Here is a 22656-nt window from a genome sequence, read left to right on the forward strand (position 1 = left end):
ACTTGCTTGAGAAACAACATTCTTTTAGGTTATTAAACGTTGGTCTATAGACTGCTGGCACCAGCCTAAAGCACAGTTAAGATGTTGTTAATATACCACAGTCCCAGAGGTATACCTAATGAAATGCAAACCAAGTCAAGTCTTCGAGTTTGTGCAGTTTTCCACAATGGGTTTTGATCTGGACTTGTTCTTGATTTTATTTTCAAAGAAAGAAGACACTGGTACAGATGGCAGGCACGTAACACATCATAAACTATGTGTGATTACTGAGACGTTCGTATGAGATGCCCAAACTTAGGTGTTAGTTGCTGAGCCTCAGATACGGGAAATGGGGTGAGAGAGTCTCGGCAGTCATGATGCCAGGACTACACCTTTCTAAGTTCAGCCATGACCACTTTTAATGAAGTTGCAAAGTGTGTCATATTGAACCATAGGCCTTCCTTCTCTCCTTGGTTTATTCTCTCTTCTTCTCTCATAGATACAGAATCATTAGTGGGTAATTTTATCACTGCTGACTACTCTGAAATGTAGAAACATAGAGTGGACTTCTACCAAATCATCACATGTAGGGAATTTCACAAATGACAACCATTCTGGAAAGGAGACTTCATCCAAGGCATGTCTCAGAATTACAGGATCCATGAGCAGGAGCCCTGCCATTGACCTTAGTTACCATGGGTGATAAAGGCAAAGAGATTGACAGCTCTTCTATGACTGAATCTGTGTCTACAGGCGAGCCATATTTTAAGAAAATGACTTTAACGGATTCAATCAGACTGTCCAAAAAAGAATTATTTACCATGTGCCCATGCTTGGTACCGGGAAAAGATCAGTTTAAGCAAAACATAGATCATACCCTAAAGGGGCTCGCTTTTATCTAAGTCTCCTGGAGACATCAAGTTAAGTTTTTCATAAATAGAAATGGCTACATTACTCATAATTGGCCTTCTATATAGTTTTGAGTGATTTGTAGAAATATTGTGCCAGTGTGTCATAAACAGAAATATGCTAAGGCTGTGCAACTTTTCTCTTCTGCCTCAATCTGGATGGCGCAGTATCTTTTTGACCATTCCATAAAGTCAGGAACTGAAGTCTGCAGGGAGCCTGAGACTGAGAGCTGTCTGAGTTTTACATGGGTCTGGAATGAGGCTTGCCACCAGGCAAAAACAGGACGGACAGCTGCTAATCCTGAAATTCTCTTTATTTTTGTGTCCTTGCTTTTAGAAAATTTAAATGATGATTGCATCGTTACTCGTTCTTAAGCAATGTTAAGAAGCAACTTTAAAAAAATTTTTTTAACATTTATTTATTTTTGAGACAGAGACAGAGCATGAACAGGGGAGGGTCAGAGACAGAGGGAGACACAGAATCTGAAACAGGCTCCAGGTTCTGAGCTGTCAGCACAGAGCCCGACGCGGGGCTCAAACTCACGGACTGTGAGATCATGACCTGAGCCAAAGTCGGACCCTTAACCGACCAAGCCACCCAGGTACCCCTAGAAGCAACTTTAAATATCACTGCCCATGCTATAGCAATTGAGACAGAGCTAACTACCACAGGAACCCACTGCACACACCATTTCACATGGGCCTTATTTTATTAAATGGAATTGGCAGGAGGGATGATAAACAGCTGTATGATACTAACTCGCAGATCACACATCATTTTACGGTGTCAATATTTGTAGATGTTAAAAATGTGATTTCCTCCGGGTGCATTGAATATATTTTGCCCATATTTGGAGTGTTCCACAAAGAAACCCAATCATTTTTAACCTGCTTGACCTCTAATAAATGTATTGTTTAAGAAAATCCTCAAGAAGTTAATTATGTGCAACTTATTAGGCATATTTGATTATTCTGGGAATAAACTTAATTATACTCATTAAAATTCCCTCTGGTGGGGCGCCTGGGTAGCTCAGTCGGTTAAGCCTCCGACTTCGGCTCAGGTCATGATCTCACGGTCCGTGAGTTCGAGCCCCGCGTCGGGCTCTGTGCTGACAGCTCAGAGCCTGGAGCCTGTTTCAGATTCTGTGTCTCCCTCTCTCTGGCCTTCCCCTGTTCATGCTCTATCTCTCTCTGTCTCAAAAATAAATAAACATTAAAAAACAACAACAACAACAACAACAAAAAATTCCCTCTGGTGCATTTTCAATTATTTATAGAAATGGGGAACCTGAGTCAAACTTTAAACTTTAACTATCTCTGTCGTGTGGCTCTCTCCTGATCTAACCACAGTCATTTGCTTTCTCTAATAGCCTACCTGCTCAGTTATTCCACCAAAATTTTAGTTTGAGAGATAAAAATAGAGCAATCAGTTGACAAAAGACAGTTAAGTTCTCTGTATCTAGAGCACATATGTGGCCAAACAAGTTTACACAACATTGCCCGGTTGTAGTCTTGATATTCATTCATTCATTCAAAAAGTACTTTTTAAGCATCTCGAGTGTGCTAAGCACTATTTGGTATAGTCAGGATTCTCTAGTGAAAAAAAAAAAAAAGAGAAAGAAAGAAATTCTTTCCTTCGTGGAGTTTATATTCCAGATAAACAAGAAATGAAATAAATAAATAAACATATACCGTGTTAGACAGTGGCAAGTGTGAAGGGAAAAACAAGAAATGTAAGGAGGATAGGGAGTGCCAGGGTACGAGAAGGGGAGGGTGCAGTGCTGGGTGGTCAGAGAAGGTGATACTGGAGAGGATGAGAGGGGATGAGGGGGTCAGCCACGTGAGTATGTAGGGAAGAACATTCCATTCAGAGGAAAGAGCTAGTGGAAGAACACCTGGCATGTTGGAATGTTGGAGAAGCACCAGGGGAGCCACAGGTGAGGTCAGTGGTAGTAACTCCTTTTTTTTTTTTTTTTTTAATTTTTCAAGTTTGTACTAATTTTTAAAAATGTAACTAAATATTTATATATATATATATATCTATCTTCTATTCAATATATATGCCACTACATTAAAATGGCAATTTACAATTCCCTGCATACTTGGTTTAGAAGTAAAGCAGGCGGTAGTCACAAACTCAGGAAGAAAAGTAACAGAAAAGGCTTCCTCTGAGAGCATCTAGGCATTTGCCAAGCGCTCTGAATGTGCTGGGTGATTTAATTCTCACAAACGAATTCAATGGAATGCCTGGAATTTGAGAAGTAATTTGGTAATTTCTCTGAACTTTAGTTTCCTCATCGCGAAGAGATGGTAACAGTGGCTACCTCGTTTTTTTAAGTTTTGGTGTTAAAATGCCATAACACGGTTCCTGACACATAATAAAAACTGAATAAATGTTGATAATCATGGCTAGTTTATAATGACGGCAGCAGCCATTAATTTAACTAAGAAATCATTGTTTTCTCAGAGAGCTGACAGCACAGCTAGGTTACAAATTGGTTGATGAACGTCAGTTTGTAAAATGTAGGTATTCGTTCATTCAGCAAAATATCGCTGGGTCTGGTGTTGTCTGAGTCATTGGTGACATAAAAAATAAATACCTCTAGGGGTGCCTGGGAGGCTCAGTCCGACTTCTGCTCAGGTCATGATCTCGTGGTCCTTGAGTATGAGCCGGGCGTCACTCATCAGGCTCCGTGTTGACAGCTCAAAGCCTGGAGCCTGCTTCGGGTTCCATGTCTCCCTCCCTCTCTCTGCTCCTGCCCCGCTCGTGCTGTCTCTCAAAACAAAACAAAACATTAAAAAAATTTTTTTACATAAATAAATGAATACCTCTGATTTTATCTTTATAGGTATGGGGAAGAAATAGGCTTAAGTATGGGGTTCTGTGGGAGATTATGGATGGTAACCTAACCGGGGCTTGGAAAGGCTAGAGATGGTTCCTCCTGTGGAGGAGACTCACAGATGAGAAGATGCTGTAGGTGAACGGAGGCAGCGAGGAATATCAGAGCCACCTCAGGGAGAACGATACCAGAGTCCAGACATGAGACAAAATGGCCAGTTCTTCTGTCTGGAGCCTGAAAATATAATCAGGGGCCATATTGTGATGAGGCACACTGGCCTGAAGCCACTGGGCTGTGTCTGAGCAATATGGCAACCCAGAAGGACTTCAGGCAAGACAGTGACATGATTAAATGTGCATTTTAGAGTGATTACTCTGATTGCAGTGTGCAAAGTGGTTTAGCGAGAACCACAATTAGAGGCAAGGCAACCAGGCAGGCATGCATAGAACTTAATGTTTAGTAAGAGGAAAAACATGCATCTAATTATGAATCTATTATATAGAGAATGTGTTTGTTACAACACATTGTTATTTGGGGGACAAGGGGCAGAGGATCAATAATAACCATATGAAAGCAAGAATATAAAGCCAACTTATTTCATTTGCAAAAAAATTCCTAGGTGGACTGATGTGTACCTCCCTCTGGGAGCTCACATCTATCAAGCTGGAAATCACTGCCGTTTTTCATCTCAGGAGCCATTAGATAAAAAGCAAAAATTTAAACCTGCAGTATTTCATAATTCTTTCACCATTTCTCAAACATCATTCCCTGAAAACCTGGATGTAGAGCATTCCCACTTCAACATGAGTGATCTACCAGGCCATGTCACTGAAATGCTAGCACAGACCAATAAACCGAGAGGACGAGGAAGAAAGGAAAACTCAGGTTTCTGCAAATTAATGTACCAGCAGAAAAAACATTCAGCCATGACTGGTCAAAGGGAATCTCAGTCACATTCTCTCATAATTGGGGTTTTGAGGCTCACACAGACCAAACTTCTACATCCATAATTTCTGTGGTAATGCAGCTAAAATCCCTTCATTTCACCTAAATTACCCAGGCAATTACAGTTATGATTTTTTTTTGCTCAAATTACTTCAAAGCTGTGCTTCAAAGCACTTTTTAAACACAATTGGCCTTTGTCCCACCTCTTTGGTTTATTCTCATTTTCCTTATGATGATGCTGAACTATTGTATTAAAACAAATTATACAAAAAATATGTGAGTACATCCTTATAAAATTTCCAAATAATTCAGTGAGAAAGACTGCTGTCAATTTTTTGTAAAAGCCCCTTTAGTCATTCGCCTCTTCTTCCATTCTAGTTCCTTTCTCTCTCCAAACCTTCCCCATGAAGATACGCTATGGTGATGTGTATTTATGCAAACATTTTCTTTGCACTCAAGTACACACACACACACACACACATTTAATTACGTGTTTATTTTAGACGTAAACATATGAGACAAGACAGAGCAGTGATTATAAGGCAAGCATGGAGACAGGGTCATTTCCCATTAATAGTGTGCCCTTGGAAACTTACTGTGCCTCAGTTTCCTCATACAAAATTAGGATGATAACATTACATACCTCACCACGTTCTTATGAAGAGTAACTATTTTGATAAATTTAAAGCACCTAGAACAATACCTACCAGTAAATAGTAAATCGTGAATGTTAGGTATTACTATAAGTTTTAAAAATGTACAGATATTTCCACATGCTTATTATTCTATGACTTGCTTTCTCAGAAGTATGTCTTGGGTATCTTGCCATGTCAGTTTATATTTACATTTTTTAATCTGCTCTATAGTATTCTATGGTGTGTGAGTACCACAGTTAATCTAACCGTTCCCCCAGTGATGGACATTTACCTTGCTACCCAGTTGGCTTTTTGTTTTGTTTTGTTTTGTTATTGTGAACACTGCTTCAGTGAAAATCTTCATGTATACCAGTGACTATTTCTGTGGGGTGAATACTGATAGGGGGCAAAGATTAGGGAGATAAGAGTGGGGGAGGGGCAGAGAGAGAGGGAGGCACAGAATCGGAAGCAGGCTCCAGGCTCTGAGCTGTTGGGTAAGTACTGTGCACCGTGCTGGGGACTGGGGAAGAACAATCGATGTGGCGCAGTCCTTGGCCTCTAGGACAGTGTCTACCAGAGCTGTGCATTTTCTGCCCTTCACTAGATTTAAGCAACAGCATGGAAAGACCAAGTGACTCCGACAAGAATCTGGAGAAGAGTTCTGATGAGAGAGAAGGTAGAGGATATTTTAAAATCTAGGCAAGAAATGATCAGAAATAAGAGGGAGGAGAGGATGAGGTGAGATATTACACGGGGAATGAATATCAGTCAGTAGAGTGTGGTGGTTAATTGGATGTGAGTTGAAGGGAGCATTAAAGATGTCCCCAAAGTGTCCAGTTTGGATGGCTGCGTGGCTAGTGACGGCAAGAACCAGAGAGGAGGGGTGAAAAGAATCTTTGGAGGTTAGAGCCAGTTAGAGCATTGGCAATAAATTTTATTTTGTGAACCTACATGAAAAATCTTAGTGTAAGTCACTGGTGACGGATCTGAACATGTTCTGTGGGTGTGCTTTTAATTGGTAAAGACGTGTGTATGCAGAGCCGGAGAGGTATTGTAGAGTAAACCAGAAATATCCTTTAAATGTTCACTTCTCCTGCAAGAAGGCATCCGTAATGTTGAGTCTCTGCAATTAAATCAACTGTTTAGCTCTTATTAATGTTTGTCATTCATGGTACACGGCGACATAAATGTCCCTGCTGTTTCACACGTCACAAGAAACACATTTGACAGCTGTGGACTCAGACAGCCCCTGCCTAGATTTGTTTTGTTTCTCCCTTGTGCTTTCTATGAATTGCCTGGGTGTCTAGGATTCCAAAACGGGTTAAATAATAAAGTGTATCCTTTGAAGGATTTGATTGAATAATTTCAGGAACACATTATTATTTCTGACACCCCTTAGAAGACTGTGATCTCCGCGAGATCACTAGAGTAAGATAACTGAAGGGGAAAACAAAAAAACAAAAACCCGGTTCTGGTTGACAGAATCCCAGTGTTATTGCAGGGAGAGGAGATAGGATGCTGTGTGCCACAGTCAGTTAAATAAGATTCCCCCAAACCTCCTGTAGACTAAACCTTTGTTCTAAGTTGTAAAATCTTTCATAGACCCCTCCAGCATTAGCCTTGCCCCTGACATAATAACAGCCCACCCATCCTAAAATTCAGAGGAGGGACTTCGGTGTTTGTCTTTAGGGATCGCAGCCAGTGTCCGGATACGCAGCACGACTTCGTTGACATTTAAAACCTCAACTGAATCTGGGTACCCCTTCGAAACTAGTTTGCCATTTTAAGCCAGGCTCCACCATTCTTGGGTTTCTGCAGCGGCAGAAGGAGATCATGCTCCATGGTACCAGGTCTGCATCTAAGGCCTTGGCAGAGTTGCAAAGTGAGCAATAATGACCTGAGTGCCAGAAAACCTACTCTTTCAAACGTGTCTTCTAAGTCAGATCTCTTTCTCCCTTCCTCTTCCTCATGCTGCCCTTTGGTGGTCAGGGGACCTGTCCTTGTTTGGTAAACTCTCTTCCCCTCATGTCCACTGAAAATTCAAATTCCACAGGGCTGCTGATTTAAAAAAAAAAAAAAAAAAAAAGACGAAAAAACATAACCAAATGTATACTAAAGAAATAGCATGTACCGGGCACTACTATTTACGCTCAGCAACATCTTCCTGCATGTTAATGGATGACCAACTGTCTCTTATTGCTTGGGACTGAGGTACTTCCTGGGACATCAGTGCTAAAACCCAAGACTGTCTCTGGGAACTGAGGCACAAAGAGGAAGGGCATTTCCTAAAGATCAGACTCTTAGTCAGTGATTTGTCTACTCTTCACACACCCTGATCTTCTTGACTTCAATCTCTGGGCTGTTCCCGCTGTCACATGGGCTGGGCTAAAGGTCAGTTTGATGATTTGATGGAGTCGCACTAAGTTTTAGTGACTGAGATATATTTGCATGTTTCTGTAATAGTGCTGAGTATGGAGGAGGAGACAGTTTTTGGGTGGTATGTGGGCTGGTGGTCATTACACCTCCACACCTCCTCCCGTTTGCCAAACTACACCCGGAAGCAAATACCGAGAACCGGCAATTTCTACACACCTGTTTCTGAACATTAGCAAGTCTCTGCTCCTCAGGGGTTTAGTGTCACAGAGTGTCACGGCTTGGGAAAGTGTGAGCAGACATAGCATGCCTTGTAGAAGGACAAATCAGGTGAATCATGCCTGGAAAGTGTTTGCCGTAACCTCGACATCTTGGTGAAACCTACCACTCAAAAATTAACAGATTTCATTGGAAGATCTCATTTTCTAGGAATAATTTTCCCATGCAGCTTTCTTCTGTTTCCAAATCTCTAGTGCTCACATTTGTATTCCTGAAAATGGCTGTGTGTGCGTGTGTGTGTGTGTATTTATGTGCACATATGTATGGGTGTGTATGTCTATTGTATGTGCACGTGTATGTACATATGTTTATTGAATGCATGTGTGTATTTATTGCATGTTTATGTGCAGTTGTGTGTGTGTGTTTATTCTTCATTCCCAAAACCCTCAGGAATTGGTTTTACTCCTCTTGGTGCCAGAATATCAAGGGTTGAGCAGTTACTATAAAGCATTACAACTGAAATGTAGCAGCTGCATTTGTTTCCAATTTTAATCTCCAGATCTGAAAGGTGAGCTGAGATCACCTAAATGCTAGATTTGTGATTGCTGGTGCTGATTTTCCCTAAAGCTTTTGCTCCCTCTAGGTTTTCTGCCCCTGGGGCCTGCTGGTAATGCTCTATACTCTCCACGCTCACGGTTCAGAAATTTTTATATTTGTAACTAACAGGATGAAAATGTGTGTAACTACATACACCTTTTTTCCTGTCAACCACTCTGCTCCTTTTTGTAGTGTTTGGTCATTCGATGGCTTTCCCCTCTCAAGTTTGCTCACATCATGCATCAGGCAAATCTTCTGTACGCTTTCCCTCTCCTTAACAAAATATGACCTAGTGGAAAGACTGAGAAGAATATTTTTTTAATGAATAAATAATGATTGTAATTAACATATCAATTGTATGTATGGAAATGATGCTTCTAAATTACTTAACAGTGATTAGAAGCAGTTGATTTACTTAAGTAGCTTGAAACATTCTTCCAACAAACTGTTAATTTATTTAATAAACTTTGCCCCAGGATAATATAAAGGAAACTTCTGCTTATTCCAGAATTAGATTTTGTTGTTGCTGTTGTCCTTAAGCCTCTGAAGTTCTACAGTAAGATTATCACAAAGAACTAGCATTTGTTGGGTCCTTTTTAAATGTCACACACTTTTCCAGGTGCTTTGTGTATATTAAGTTTAATTCCCATAATGAGACTTTATACATAGATACTCTATGATACCAGTTTTACAGATGAAGAAATTAAAGCTTGGAGATACTAAGCAGCTTACCATATATATATATATACATATATATATATATATGTATATATATATATGTATATATATATGTATATATATATGAGAGAGAGGGCGGGAGGGAGAGCAGGAAAAGAGAAAGATGGTTTATTCATTGAGTATTAATTGAGCACACAATAGATGCTGGGCACAGAGATAAATAAGACTGATCCTACCCTTGGACAGTCTGGTGACAGCAGAATGATTGTAAACTGATAAATTACAGTGCACTGAAATAGATATTATCATTTAGGCAGGAACAAAGTACTATGGGAGAATATTAGCATATTTTTTCCAGGGGATAAATGTGATACTTTTTATACACTTGCCACTTTCCTTCAGCAAAAGAGAATACATTTAGAACAAGAAATTAACATATTTGAGGAAAACAGTGGATCAAAAGTCAAAAAGTTTTTTCTGAATATGTCCTGTAGCTTGTGCAGAGATATTCCTTTTTTTTTTTTCAACGTTTATTTATTTTTGGGACAGAGAGAGACAGAGCATGAACGGGGGTGGGGCAGAGAGAGAGGGAGACACAGAATCGGAAACAGGCTCCAGGCTCCGAGCCATCAGCCCAGAGCCCGACGCGGGGCTCGAACTCACGGACCACGAGATCGTGACCTGGCTGAAGTCGGACGCTTAACCGACTGCGCCACCCAGGCGGCCCAATTCTTAATTAAACACCTGATCAATATGTATACATTTTCTCAGTGACCAAAAATGATGATTCTAGAGCTACTACGAGGCAAAATTATGAGTTTCTAACCTACCCAGGTCTCTTTCCTGGAATAACTTAGTAAAGAAACTCTTACTTTTTACTATTTGGGTTAGTTATAGTCTAGAGCACTGTGTCCAAACACTAATCTACGTGTCAGGGACTGGCTGACTGGCTATATCAGAGTTTTATAAAGTCACATATTCCTAGGTCATACCGCTGTGGATATAGCAAGTTTGAGACCCAGTCTACGCCTCTAATATTTTAAAAATGCCTCCATTGATTCCTATGTATATAGAGGTTTAAAAACTACTGGTCTAAAAAACCGCAAATAAGGAAGAGCCTTATTTGCCTCTCTAGTATCTTGTTTAAGGCTATGGATTTTGTAGGTAAGAGCCTAATCTCTGGAAACAGATCTCAGTTCTGCTTACTACCTGGGGACCTAGGATAAATTTCTTAAACTCTCCAGTACCTTTCTTATAGAGTTGTGAGGATTAGATATGATGCACAGAAAGTAGCCAACAGTGCTCTGCACTTTGTAAGTGTTCCATAAATGTTAGACTATATGCACACACACACACAGGAACACATTTATATGTATAAATGTATGCATTCTTTTTATTATGTTTATTTTTGAGAGAGAGAGAGAGAGAGAGACGGAGACATAGCGTGAACAGCCGAGGGTCAGAGAGACAGGGAGACACAGAATCCGAAGCAGACTCCAGGCTCTGAGCTGTCCACCACAGAGCCTGATGTGGGGATTGAACCCACAAACCCTGAGATCATGACCTGCCTCGAAGTCAGAAGCTTAACCGACTGAGCCACCCACACGCCCCTAGATGCACACACGCTTAATAAAATGCTTTAACGGACTAAAAGGAAAGCTGTGATAAGAACAAAATGATCGATCACTGTTAACTTTGTGGAAAAGGAGTTGGTCTGTCTTCGGCTATATCGGGTCATTTCAAACTTGAGAATCATAATCTACTAATATTAAGCCCTTCACATAGACTCATGCTGCTCCTTCACCAGCCAACTCTTATAGATCTTACCCTTGTCACTAGTTCCTACCTTTTCACATGGCACAAACAAGTTTTGTACAAAAGGTGCAAATTTCCAGTTATAAAATGAATAAGTCATGGGGATATAATGCACAGCATGGTGACTGTAGTTAATAATTCTGTATTGCATATTTGAAAGTTGTTAACAAAGTCAATTTTAAAAGTTCTCATCCCAAGAAGAACATTTTGTAACGTGAACGGTGATGGATGTTAGCTAGACAAACACTAAAATGCAAGGAGATAACTAGGATTGTTTCTAAGGGTCTTTATAGCTACAATGTTCTGAGTTTCTGAGCTACCTAGATATTGTAATCCAATGCTCTTCATATCATTTACTCCCTGATAACATCATTTGGCCCTTAATCCAAAGGCATGACTGATGTCATTTAGGAACCCATGCATAAACCTCGCTCAAGATATGCCTAGAATAACTGAGAAGCATAGCCAACTCTTGGTTATCAGAAAAAGTGTTTAAGCAACTTACCTATCAGCAAACTCCGTGAAGGTTATATTCATGTAATCCCCACAGAGAAAGACCTGCATAAAGACCTGGGCATGGGCCATTTGACAGCTAATTATGCACAGATAACAAGCTTCCTTCCCAGGGCAGGCATCTCTTCCATCTGAGGGCTAGCCAGGGTCAAAATTTAACAACTAGTTTCTCAATTGCAGCGAGGAGAAAACACAAGTCATGAGCAAATTAGTGTCTGCGGTGTGATCCAAAGTCTCTTTTATGAGAGAGAATTCTTAATCAACTAGGAAATTGAGCATACCATGAAAAAGCAACCATTCTGATGTCTCACAAAGTGTGGAAATAGAAGAACCATTGAAAGATCAGAATGGCCATATTGTTAAGTTGGTTCATTTGCCAGCCACCGATTTGCTAAACCTCCATTAAATTAACTAGCTTTAAAGCTTCCTCGAACTTACAACTGCATGGGATTGCTGATGCAACAAGTATGCATCTGGATTTTACTAAGCTATTTTTCCCTGGCTTCCTGAATGAAAATATCTTCTTTTATATATTCACATTACAGGAGATGCAGCTCTTACGGTTTTGTATCAATTTAATATTTCATTAGCTTGTATTTATGCATCTGGAAATGGCAATAAAATTATTTTAATTCTCCCCATATTGATTTCTATGTGTATTTTTAAAAGGTTCGGCAGAAGGAATAAATCTTTTCAGGATGGAAATGTCCATTCTTCCTAGGGCATTTTAATTCACTTCAGTGAATGATCATGGCCAAAGTATGCCTAACTGTAGGGTAGATCATATTTCTTTTTAGGACCTTTTCTCTTTCCGGTCCGTGCTTCTCTTTGGTCTAAATATTTCCTAGGAACCTACTATATACCCCCATGCCTTCTTGACCACCCCCCGCCTTTCTTACTGAAATCTGACTTTCACCAGATGTCTTTATTAAATGAATCCTTGCGGGGCACCTGGGTGGCTCAGTCCGACTTCGGCTCAGGTCACCATCTCACAGCTCATGAGTTCGAGCCCCGTGTCGGGCTCTGTGCTGACAGCTCAGAGCCTGGAGCCTGCTTCGGATTCTGTGTCTCCCTCTCTCTCTGCCCCATCCCCACTCATGCTCTGTCTCTCTCTGTCTTAAAAATAAATAACACATTAAAAAAAATTAAATGAATCCTTGCTAATGAGTTCCTAAAATTGCAGTAAGTACAACAAAACTCCAAAGCAAGGGAATGAAATCTTAACATATAAGGAAGGATTTCAGGTTTTAAATGCAAGAGGGGATTTTGCTGTAAAATTGCAAGGCTTGCTCAGTCTCTTCACATTCCAGGAGGGCCACATTCTCCTGCTGGGTGAAAAACTGGAGGTGCAGGTTCTCAAGTGACCAATCAAACTGAGCTGGTTGTTACAGGACAATGTTACAGAACAAGTCAGGAGGGCTTTTAGATGTGCAGCCTTGACAGAAACAGTTTAATCGTTTACAAATAAACTATTGCATTTCAAAACATGTTTTAAACATTTAGCTCAAAATAAGGCATACTTTCATTAAGAGTGAGAGATTGAAGAAGCCCGAAGTAGGGATGGGTGATAAACGTTCAGGGCTCAAGGAATACCTGTTGACAAGTGCTTGCATATCAATATGTGTATCCTAACTGAGCAGATAGTTTGGCTTCTTTTTTTGCATGGAATAAGACATCCATGCGTAGGTGATCTGCTTTTTGTTCTTGCCTTAAAAGAAAAAGAAAGGAGAGATAACGGTCTTCGTCTTCTAAAAAGTTGTACTGAGGGGAATGGGCTAAATGGTGGATGGGTGGTGAGGAGGGCACTTTTGATGAGCTCTGGGTGTTGTATGTAAGTGATGAGTCACTAAAGTCTACACCTGAAACAAATACTACACCGTATGCTAACTAACTGAAATTTAAATACAAATTTGCAGGAAAAAAAAAAAAGTTATGCTGAGGGACTAAAAGCACTTAAGAGGTAAATTATAGGTTGAAGAGATAAGCAATTGCACCCAATAGTATTCACCAAGTAGGCAAAGCCAATGGAAAAGGGCATCCAGATCAGTCATTAAGACAAGAGTTAAGACATATTTCTAAAAACAACTAAAACATAAAGTTAAACAGTGTTTGAAATAATACATCTTACATACTTCCACTTCTTCAAATCTTGGAATTACCTCTTAGTTTCTATTACACTGTTCAATCATGTAATTTCTACCATTTTCATAAAGCATTTTTGGAAGCAGAAGAAGTATGACACTCGGCCCAAATACCTTCAGAACGTTCTGTGCCCTGGTGAAGAAAGCAAAGCGAAAGGCAGAGTCCAACCAGGAGACCTATTGACTCTGGTGAGCTCAGAGGAACCTGAGTCATCATCTAAACCAGAGATAGAGAATCAAGGCAAAAATTCTAGATTCGAAGACCATGGCGTCTGCTCCTTTATAAATTGCTAACTGTGTGGGGAGGAGCGGAGCTGGGGGTTGGAGAGGATAACTGATGGTTCAGTGGGGTTCGGTATGGCATACCAGCCATATTTCTCTCAGCTTTTCGTCCCTATGGTGAGAACTTGATGGCCCCATGTATTAGTACCACAGATCTCCTGTGGCAACTCAAAATTGCAGGCATAATGCCTAAACTGGGATAATGGGCCTCCAAAGGTCTGGCCTAGAATTTCCAACCCTATTAGATGAAAGCAAATAGAACAAAAACCAAAAGGAGTTTGGAGACTAATCATCTGGCCTAGAAAACATGTGAACCAGTGTTATTGAACCATATCAACAAATACATTTTAATATTAAAGAAGAAACTAGAGAAGAGCAGGGACAGCCAAATCACTTTCCTTTAGAAGGAGAGATTCACACAGTAACAATTCACCTTGGGGCAAATTAGAAATTTTGTGCACACTGAAAACAGGGATTATATTGTGCACAGTTGTCAAAGTGTTCACCTGTCCTTTATGTTCTTCTAAAGTATTTAGAATATAATTTGTAGAATATGTGCTAAATAAGCATCTGTTGAGTGATCATGTCAATGATTGAATAATTAAAAGAATACATTCGTCAATGAATAAGTCTATTTCCCTAAGCTTTAGCTTAGGCAAAAATTCACTCTACCCAGCAGCTTTTTTTTTTTTTTTTTTTTTATAAGCCCTTGTTCTCCATTGACCACAGAGTTAGTGAAGGAGTAGTCATGGAAGTTGCCTCCAGGGCTCACCACGGTCATCTCTTAAACCCTTAGTATCTGCCTAGTGCTCCAACACATGAGGAAGCCGCATTCTTACACACCAGTGTGACTGCCTCATTGCTAAATTCAAAGTTTTTTGGGTTTTTTTCACTTTTTTGTTTTCTCAGTCTACTCCAGCTTGCTGAAGCAAGTGATAGAATGGAACATAATCTTTTGTCTCCAAATCTGTATAATGTAGTAATTATGAATCTCAAGATAAGCTGAAGTGTGCTTAAAATGCAACTTACTTTACTTTGAGTAACTCAATATAATATCCATTTTGAGTCCCCTTTCTGCTTGGGTTGTAAAATGTGATCTCAACCAATTTTGGGTGGCTTCTCGGCCACCTTAGCCCACTCTTAGGTTTTCTGGAAGTCTCTCAGCCTATCTCCTCACACAGATGATTCTCCTAGGAGCTCTATCCATGAAGCAAGTCAAAAGACCTTTGTACTTCGATCCTACAAAATAGGAGTTATGTCATCTGCCCTGAAGATCAGCTGAGAGGGAAGAAGATTATCTCCTTTTCTCAGAGCCCTTCTAATATGATTACAGCTTTCTTCTGTTTTGCTTCTCACTAATCCTAACCTGGAGAATCTTTAGAAGCTCTGGGAAAAGAAACCTCTTTGTATTTCCTTGTGGTAAAAACATAGCTTCCCCAACTATTATCTGTACCATCTGGACCATGATGCTCAAAAGACTTCGTACTCCAAAGCGGAGAATTGATTTATTTTTTTGCTTTCTGCTTTATCACTCCTACCTTATAGGTATGTGTGCATATCTGATTATATCCTTGTAAATTTCTCTGAAAATAAACTATTCTTTACAAAGGGCTTATTCAATGCATAACGATAATGCCCTCTAGAAAAATTGTACCAGTTTGTGTCAAGTTGTTAGCAGTATATGAGAGTGCCATTTCCCTACATCCTTGCAAATACACCATATTTACCATTTTTAAATTAAAAATGAAATATTTTGTGTTCATCTGTACTTATTTCATTACAAGAAAGCTTAAACATCCTTTCATGAGTTTTTATTTTTGAATTATTATGTGTCCATGAGTCCATGTGCCCATTTTGCTTAGGTCTTTACTGCCATTTAAGAATATTAAAAATTTGTCAGAAATTGAGAATGTTTTTTTTTTTTCTGGTTTGTTATTTGACTTTTATGGTATATGAGATAGAGAAACTTAGAATTCATAAATCTGATTTTGTGATTTTCCCCTTGGCATTTTGACTTCAGAATTCTTTTTCCATTGCAAGATGAACGTTCACCTCTATTTCATTTTAGCTGCTTTATGGTTTTATTTTTACGTTTAAATTTTTGATCGGTTATATTTAGCATAGACTATGAGGTTTGGGCTCCACATTACTTTCTATCTTTAATTATTATTTGTTTCAGCATCCTTATGTAACAGTCTTTTCCCCCTTTGGTCTAAATCCCACATCTGTCCTATAACAGAGTTTTACATAATCATGGATCTGCTTCTGGACTCTGTTCAGAACTCTTACTACAACAATAAGACACTGCTTTAATCATTATAGATTTTTAATAACATTTAATATCCGATAGGGAGACTTTACCTTTATTACTCTTTTTTAAAATTTTGTCAGAATTTTCTTGACTAGTGCATTTATTCTTCCAGATGAAATTTAGAAATCCCACTCTAAACGTTAGTGTGATATTTGAGGTCTTGGTTGCTTCTGATCCTCTGAACGTGAGCCCCCATTCAATCCATCCGGTACCCTACTGCATCCTAACCTGCCTATACTTCATCTACAAATGCAATAAATAATGATAATGGCAATGAATGCCACTTGCCCTACCTTCTTGAGATTTCAAACTGGGATTTTAATAAGATGCTAATTTCAGATTGGTCTTGCAGGGAAAAGAACATGCAAGCTCTCCCCTTTAAGAGATGTCACTGTTTTTTCAGAGCGTGGAAGGGGAACACCATGAGAAAGCGGTAGAACTACTCAAGGCTGCTAAAGACAGCGTCAAGCTGGTGGTCCGATATACCCCCAAAGTCCTGGAAGAAATGGAGGCTCGCTTTGAAAAGCTCCGGACGGCCCGGCGTCGGCAACAGCAACAGTTGCTAATCCAGCAGCAGCAACAGCAGCAGCAGCAACAAACACAGCAAAATCATATGTCATAGGTAAGAAGTGCCTTCTTCCGCACAAGGGAAGTCCCTTACGCATATAAGTTTGTTTCGGTTTTTAATATAGTTTCTCAGCTGGATTAAAGTCATTAGGTTTGACAATGCCTCCCAAAAATCAATCAAGCAAATAAAAAAATGATGATCTCAGAAAATGTCAAGAAGACAGTTGCTGACTTTATGTCATTCAGCCATATTTTCTGCAAAGGTAAAATAGTTTGGAAAATAATATACTTGCGGGGGGCAGGTACAGATTAGGAGATGCCTTTATACAAATCGAGAAAATACACCCTCTGTGTAACCCAGATCACTGGGCACATAGCCACATGACAAGAGTGTGGGTTGGATTCCAGCCCCACTCAGCCCCTTGGCCATTTGCCTTTGCACAGTGTACAAACTAAACAACCTGATCTTGGGAAGACCCCTTTAGAATACTACAAATTATTGGAAAACTACTCCACTCTGAAGAATGAAGTGGAGACCAGTGTGCATGTTCTAAGAGATTCGAAATTCTCTGTGGGTGCTCACTTCAAATGTGATGCTCTTCCCTTTTTTCTAAATTTCACTTTGTGACAAAAATGCTAAGTCAGGTTTTGCTATATGTTTTTCAGAAAATTCAAGAAAAAATGTTAAGAATCACCATCTTTGAAGTGCCTCTATGTGTGAGGTTCTTTTCACGTATTCTTCCTTATCCTCAGAAAAACTCTTCAAGGTATCACTAAAATCCCATTTTTTAGACGAATGATATGAAATTGCAATGGCTTTGTGGTGTCCTCACAGCCACACTTACAAGTGGCATAGAATTATTTTCCTTTTTGCTCTTGCAGGCAGTTCATCCGCCAACATCAGATATTCTGGAGTTCTATAAATTGTCCTTGCTATCCTTTGGAAGAGAGTTAATAGCATTGTAGACCTCTATGCTGTGATGTCTGCAAATGTGATTTTGAAGTTTCAAATGTCCTTGGAAAAATGACATTTTTGAACCCATTTTGAACATTAGGTAATAGTGGTTTTAGGTCATTCAACATCAGATTACTATTTGCACAACCGGAAACATTGGATATGACGTGAGACTTTCTGTTGCTTGCAACACAAAAAGGAGAGGCTACAGGGGGAAGTATAAAGGCTATAGGATTTGTCCTCAGACAGTGCTGAGGATTCAGTCTTTCTTTTATAGTCTGTAAGTGCTATTGTATATACCACAGTTTGGTGACTTTATCTAAAATCACCTTTCATTCATTCTACAAATTACATTTATTCAGCAGTAAATATCTATTTGGTACTGCCGTGGGCCAGGCACTGTTCGATGGGCTGCAGAAACAACATGAACAAAGCAAAGTCTTTGCTCTCATGGTGCTTACATTCTGGTTGGGGGAAATGGTTAATATACAGGTACATGAAAATATCCTGTTGGAACCAGTACTTTGCAGAGTTAAAAGGGTGCTTTGATAGAGATTGGCTAGGTGACAACTTTTGATTAGGTGATCAGGGGAGACATCTCAAAGGAGAGGACACTTAAGCTGAGGTTGAAGGACGAGGAGAAGCCAGAAATGAGCATAAGAAGAGGAGGAAATAGCCAGTGTGTAGCTCTAAGAGAGACTCCTGAGCTATTTGATGTTTGAGGAATAGAAAAAGAGCCAGTGTAATTAGTTAGGAAATAATGAGTGAAGAAAGAAGGTAGATGGGGGCCAGGTCGCAGAAAGCTTTTTAAACCACTGAAAGAAGCTAGATGTTATTGCAGTGAAAGCCACTAAAGGTTTTAAGCAAGGGAGTGACATGATCTGATTTATGTTTTTAAAAAGATTACTCTGGCTGTCCTGAAGAAAACAGATTATTGGAAGGTGAAAGTGAGAACAGAGACTAATTACAAGGCTATTATATAGTAGTCCAGGCAAGATATATGGTGCCTTAGCCAGGATGATAGGGTTGAGATGGAGTGATAGGGATACATCTGGACAAGTCATTTCGTCCACATCCTTCTCCTCTCTTATCCATTCCAAATGTACAGGTATTTTACCTTGGTGCTTTCAGAATCCCTTCAAAGATCTTTTTTCTAATAATGACAATCCACAATTCTTTAGTCAAACATGGACACTCTTTCCACTAACCCCTTTTTTTCCTCTATCCTCAAAAATGCAGACTTGTACCATTTTTCTAATTGGTTTGCCACACTGGCCCAGAGTAAAATTACTCTAAAGTGTTTTGAAAGAAATACGTTGCCATTCAGACTTCTGAGGTCTTACTAAAAGCTTCCACCATTATATCCATTCAGTCTTCATATCTTTCGAATATCTTTGTATTTCCTGGCCTGTGCCCTCAATTCCATCTCTCTGCTCCATCGGCCTTCATTAAATTACTTCAGAATTTCCTATTGTCTCATCGCCAAAGATTAACATAAAAAAAATTTGTTTAATGTTTACTTATTTTTGAGAGAGAGAGAAAGAGAGCACGGGCGGGAAGGGGCAGAGAGAGAGAGGGAGACACAGAATCCGAAGCAGGATCCAGGCTCACAAGCTGTCAGCACAGAGCCTGACGGGCTCGAACTCATGGGCCATGAGATCATGACCTGAGCCCAAACCGGACACTTAGCTGACTCAGCCATCCAGGCACCCCAAAGACTAACATTTTTAATAGAAGACATTTACGAACTGTTTTTTTCCCTTATACACGATATGGTGATTCTACTTAAGTGAACATGAAATTTATATTTGCGCCTGCCAAGACAGCACTTCCTACACACACCATCATGGCCCCTTGAGATGAAACCGTAGTGACCATTTCAAGTACAAGCCAAGTACAACCAAGTCATGTCGTGCACGGATTTTATGGTGAATTCAAAGAGACCTACATTAGGTCTTGTTCAACTTTTAATTAATTAGATTTTAAGGATTAAATGGGATTTGTTACACTTCCTAACTCATACTATGACTGCTTTTGGGAAGAAATTTGAAGCTAATTTGACCAATTGACTGAACAGATCTCTGATTTTTTTTTTTTTTTTTTTTAAGTTTGACAAGTCAAGCAAAGACCAGGTAAAGCAACATATTCATCAGATACTGTCTTATTGTTTACTACATGAAATACAGTTTCTCTTCTCTAAATTAGGAATTTTTTAAATCCAAAATGGTATATGTTATGAAGTAACTAATCATGGTAAGTGGTACATACAAATGGAAAATATGTTGAATGCAAGTGGTGTGTGGAGAATATCTGTTATGCTCACTTTTAATTTTAAACTCACCTGAAATAAAACTCAATTGTTTTTTTTCCCCTTTTATGTTTGATAATCAGGAGGAGTAGATTACATTTTCTAAAAGGTAATAGATATGATCTTTATACAACTGTATTATAGAAACCGAAACAGAGAATAGGCACATAGGTATTTTTATTCTATACCCACTTTCTTGACAGAGAGTGTTACATTTATTTGGCTTGCAGGATCTCATTTTTTAAAGCATGAATTTGTATACATATTCCACCCAGACTCTTGAACAATAAAAGGGGGAAAGAAGAGTAATCCTTCTTGAGTTGTCTCAGAAAAATTTCTGAGGAAGTCAAGACTTAAAAGATTGTCAACTTCCTCTGCCCTCTTGTTGCTGGATTGAGGGTGGAGAATTCATGGCATCTGAAACCATTCTGGATCTTAACATATTTACAAAGTAGCTGGAGTTTGCTAGTGGCCTCACCAACTGTCAGTCCCCCACTTCCTTTACTTTGTCCACTGCTGACTGTTCTATATCCTCCACTACCACTGCCACAGCCGCCATCTTGATGATCCGATCCAGAAAACCACTGCAGAAGTGAGAAAACCAGCCTCAAAGGAAGGATACCTCTGATAAAATTGAATCCAAGGAACCCAGAGTGACCGAGTAGAAAACTGGAATAATAAAAATAATAATCATAATGCTGGATAACATTTATTAAGCAATTAGGGTGTGCCGAGAACTCTTCTAAGTGCTTCATATATGTTAAATTACTTAATCATCACAACAATCCTGTAGGTATTAGGTAGTAGTTTAAATCTCATTTTAAAGAAAGAAAGTGAGGCATGGAGGATTTTTTTAAAACCATTTCACAGCTAGTAAGTAAGTGATAGGGCCATGATTCAAACCCAGAAACATACGTTCCAAAGCCTCTTTCTCTTAATCACTGTGCTACCCTGCCTTTGTCTTCGATGGCTCTTGCCCATCCTTCCTCACAGACATGTTCACATAAGCTTTCCAGGGATTCATTCTCACCCTACTTACAGCTGGAGTTACCCAGTTCACCTTTACCACTCATCCCGTACCTCAAAGCACTTCCATCACTTTGGTTTTATTAATTTCTTACTGCTGCCCTAAAAAATTACAAGTTTGGTGGCTTAAAAGAACACAAATTTATTGTCTTGTAATTCTGTAGGACCGAAGTCCAACACAGTCTCACTGGGCTTTAGGAGGCTCCAGGGGAAAATTCATTTCCTTGACTTTTCCTGCTTCTAGAGGCTCTCCACATTCCTTGCCTCTTGGACCCTTTTCCTTCTTCAAAACCAGCAAAGGTGGTTAAGTCCTCACATTGCAGTGCTCTGACTTCTGCTTCCTCATCGCACCCACTCTCCTGGCTCCTTTTCTCTCTCCATCTTCCACTTTTCATTATATCAATTATAGATCCCACTTGGATAGTCCAGGTTAATATCCATAGTTTAACATCAGCTGTTTAGGAATCTTAATTCCACCTACACCTTTAATTTCTCTGTAGCATGGAATCTACTAGGTATTAGGACATGGCTATATTTGGGGTCCATTATTCTGCCTACCACAATGACTCATTAAAAAGTTAGCAAAGCAGGGGCACCTGGGTAGTGCAGTCAGTTAAACATCTGACTCTTGATTTTGGCTCGGGTCATGATCTCACATTTCATGGGATTGAGCCCCGCAGACCTGGTTGGATTCTCTGTCTCCCTCTCCCTCTGTCCCTCTCCTGCTCACTCACACGCAATCTCTCTTTCTGTCTCTCTAAATAAATAAATAAACATTAAATAAAATTAACAAAGCAATTTGATCAGTAAAATTTACACTAATATGGAAAAAGAGCTTTTATTTAAAAGCATAAAAAGAATAACTAATCTATGGAATTACAAAGCAAGGGAATAAGAAAAATAATGAGAACATTTGGTGCAGATGGTTCTTCCCGGTGGGTATTTCAGTGACCCACATTTTGGAAGCCCAGTCATCTCTCAGCTGCTGGCATATCCCTCAGGCCTACCCCCTCCCCTGGATAGATGAAAAGATCCAAGACTCTTACTAAAATTCACCTGTTCTGAGTCCCATTCCCTTCGGACGTGTAACTATATAATAAGTTAATTCATTAAAAATTCACTTGGTAATTAGGGGACCTGTAGACAGTTATTCAATATAAGACTCAGTAAAATGGTCTGTTCGTAAGAAAAAAAATATGTAAAACTCATAATAAAATATGTGGCAGTCAGTGAGCACTCCAAAGTGGTAGGGTAGTAGTAGAATTACAGTAGTAAAATGTCACTAACAGATACTGCTTGTGTGTAATATGCTGTTAGGTGACTCCTGAAGAAGCACAATGGCCTTGTGCATGGCTTTCAAGCCACACTGCAGGCCCCAGGGGCTTTTAGGCACATCTCTAGAAGGCATGCCAGCTGGAGAGTGTTGAGGCAAAGTAGGCAGATTGCAAGGCCTGCCACAATTTGTGAAAATCTGTTTTGTGTATGATGCTTCGCATTCATTGAAATAAAAATATCCACAGCCTTGAAAAACAAAGATTGGAAACCACTGTTCTCTCTGGAAGGA

The 22656-nt window shown here is 39.5% G+C and overlaps 1 protein-coding gene across 1 annotated transcript in view; it reads left to right on the plus strand.

Moving 5' to 3' along the window:
• Positions 1 to 22656, plus strand: part of LIN7A (lin-7 cell polarity scaffold A) — a 127673-nt gene that overhangs the window by 99195 nt on the left and 5822 nt on the right. The window contains exon 5 of the mRNA XM_040491335.1: positions 16640 to 16858. Within this exon, the coding sequence (XP_040347269.1) occupies positions 16640 to 16858 (219 nt within the window). The remainder of the gene's footprint in view (positions 1 to 16639; positions 16859 to 22656) is intronic.

The sequence above is a fragment of the Herpailurus yagouaroundi genome, unplaced genomic scaffold (genome assembly GCF_014898765.1).
Source record: "Herpailurus yagouaroundi ecotype Mexico unplaced genomic scaffold, PumYag 182, whole genome shotgun sequence".
Taxonomy (NCBI): domain Eukaryota; kingdom Metazoa; phylum Chordata; class Mammalia; order Carnivora; family Felidae; genus Herpailurus; species Herpailurus yagouaroundi.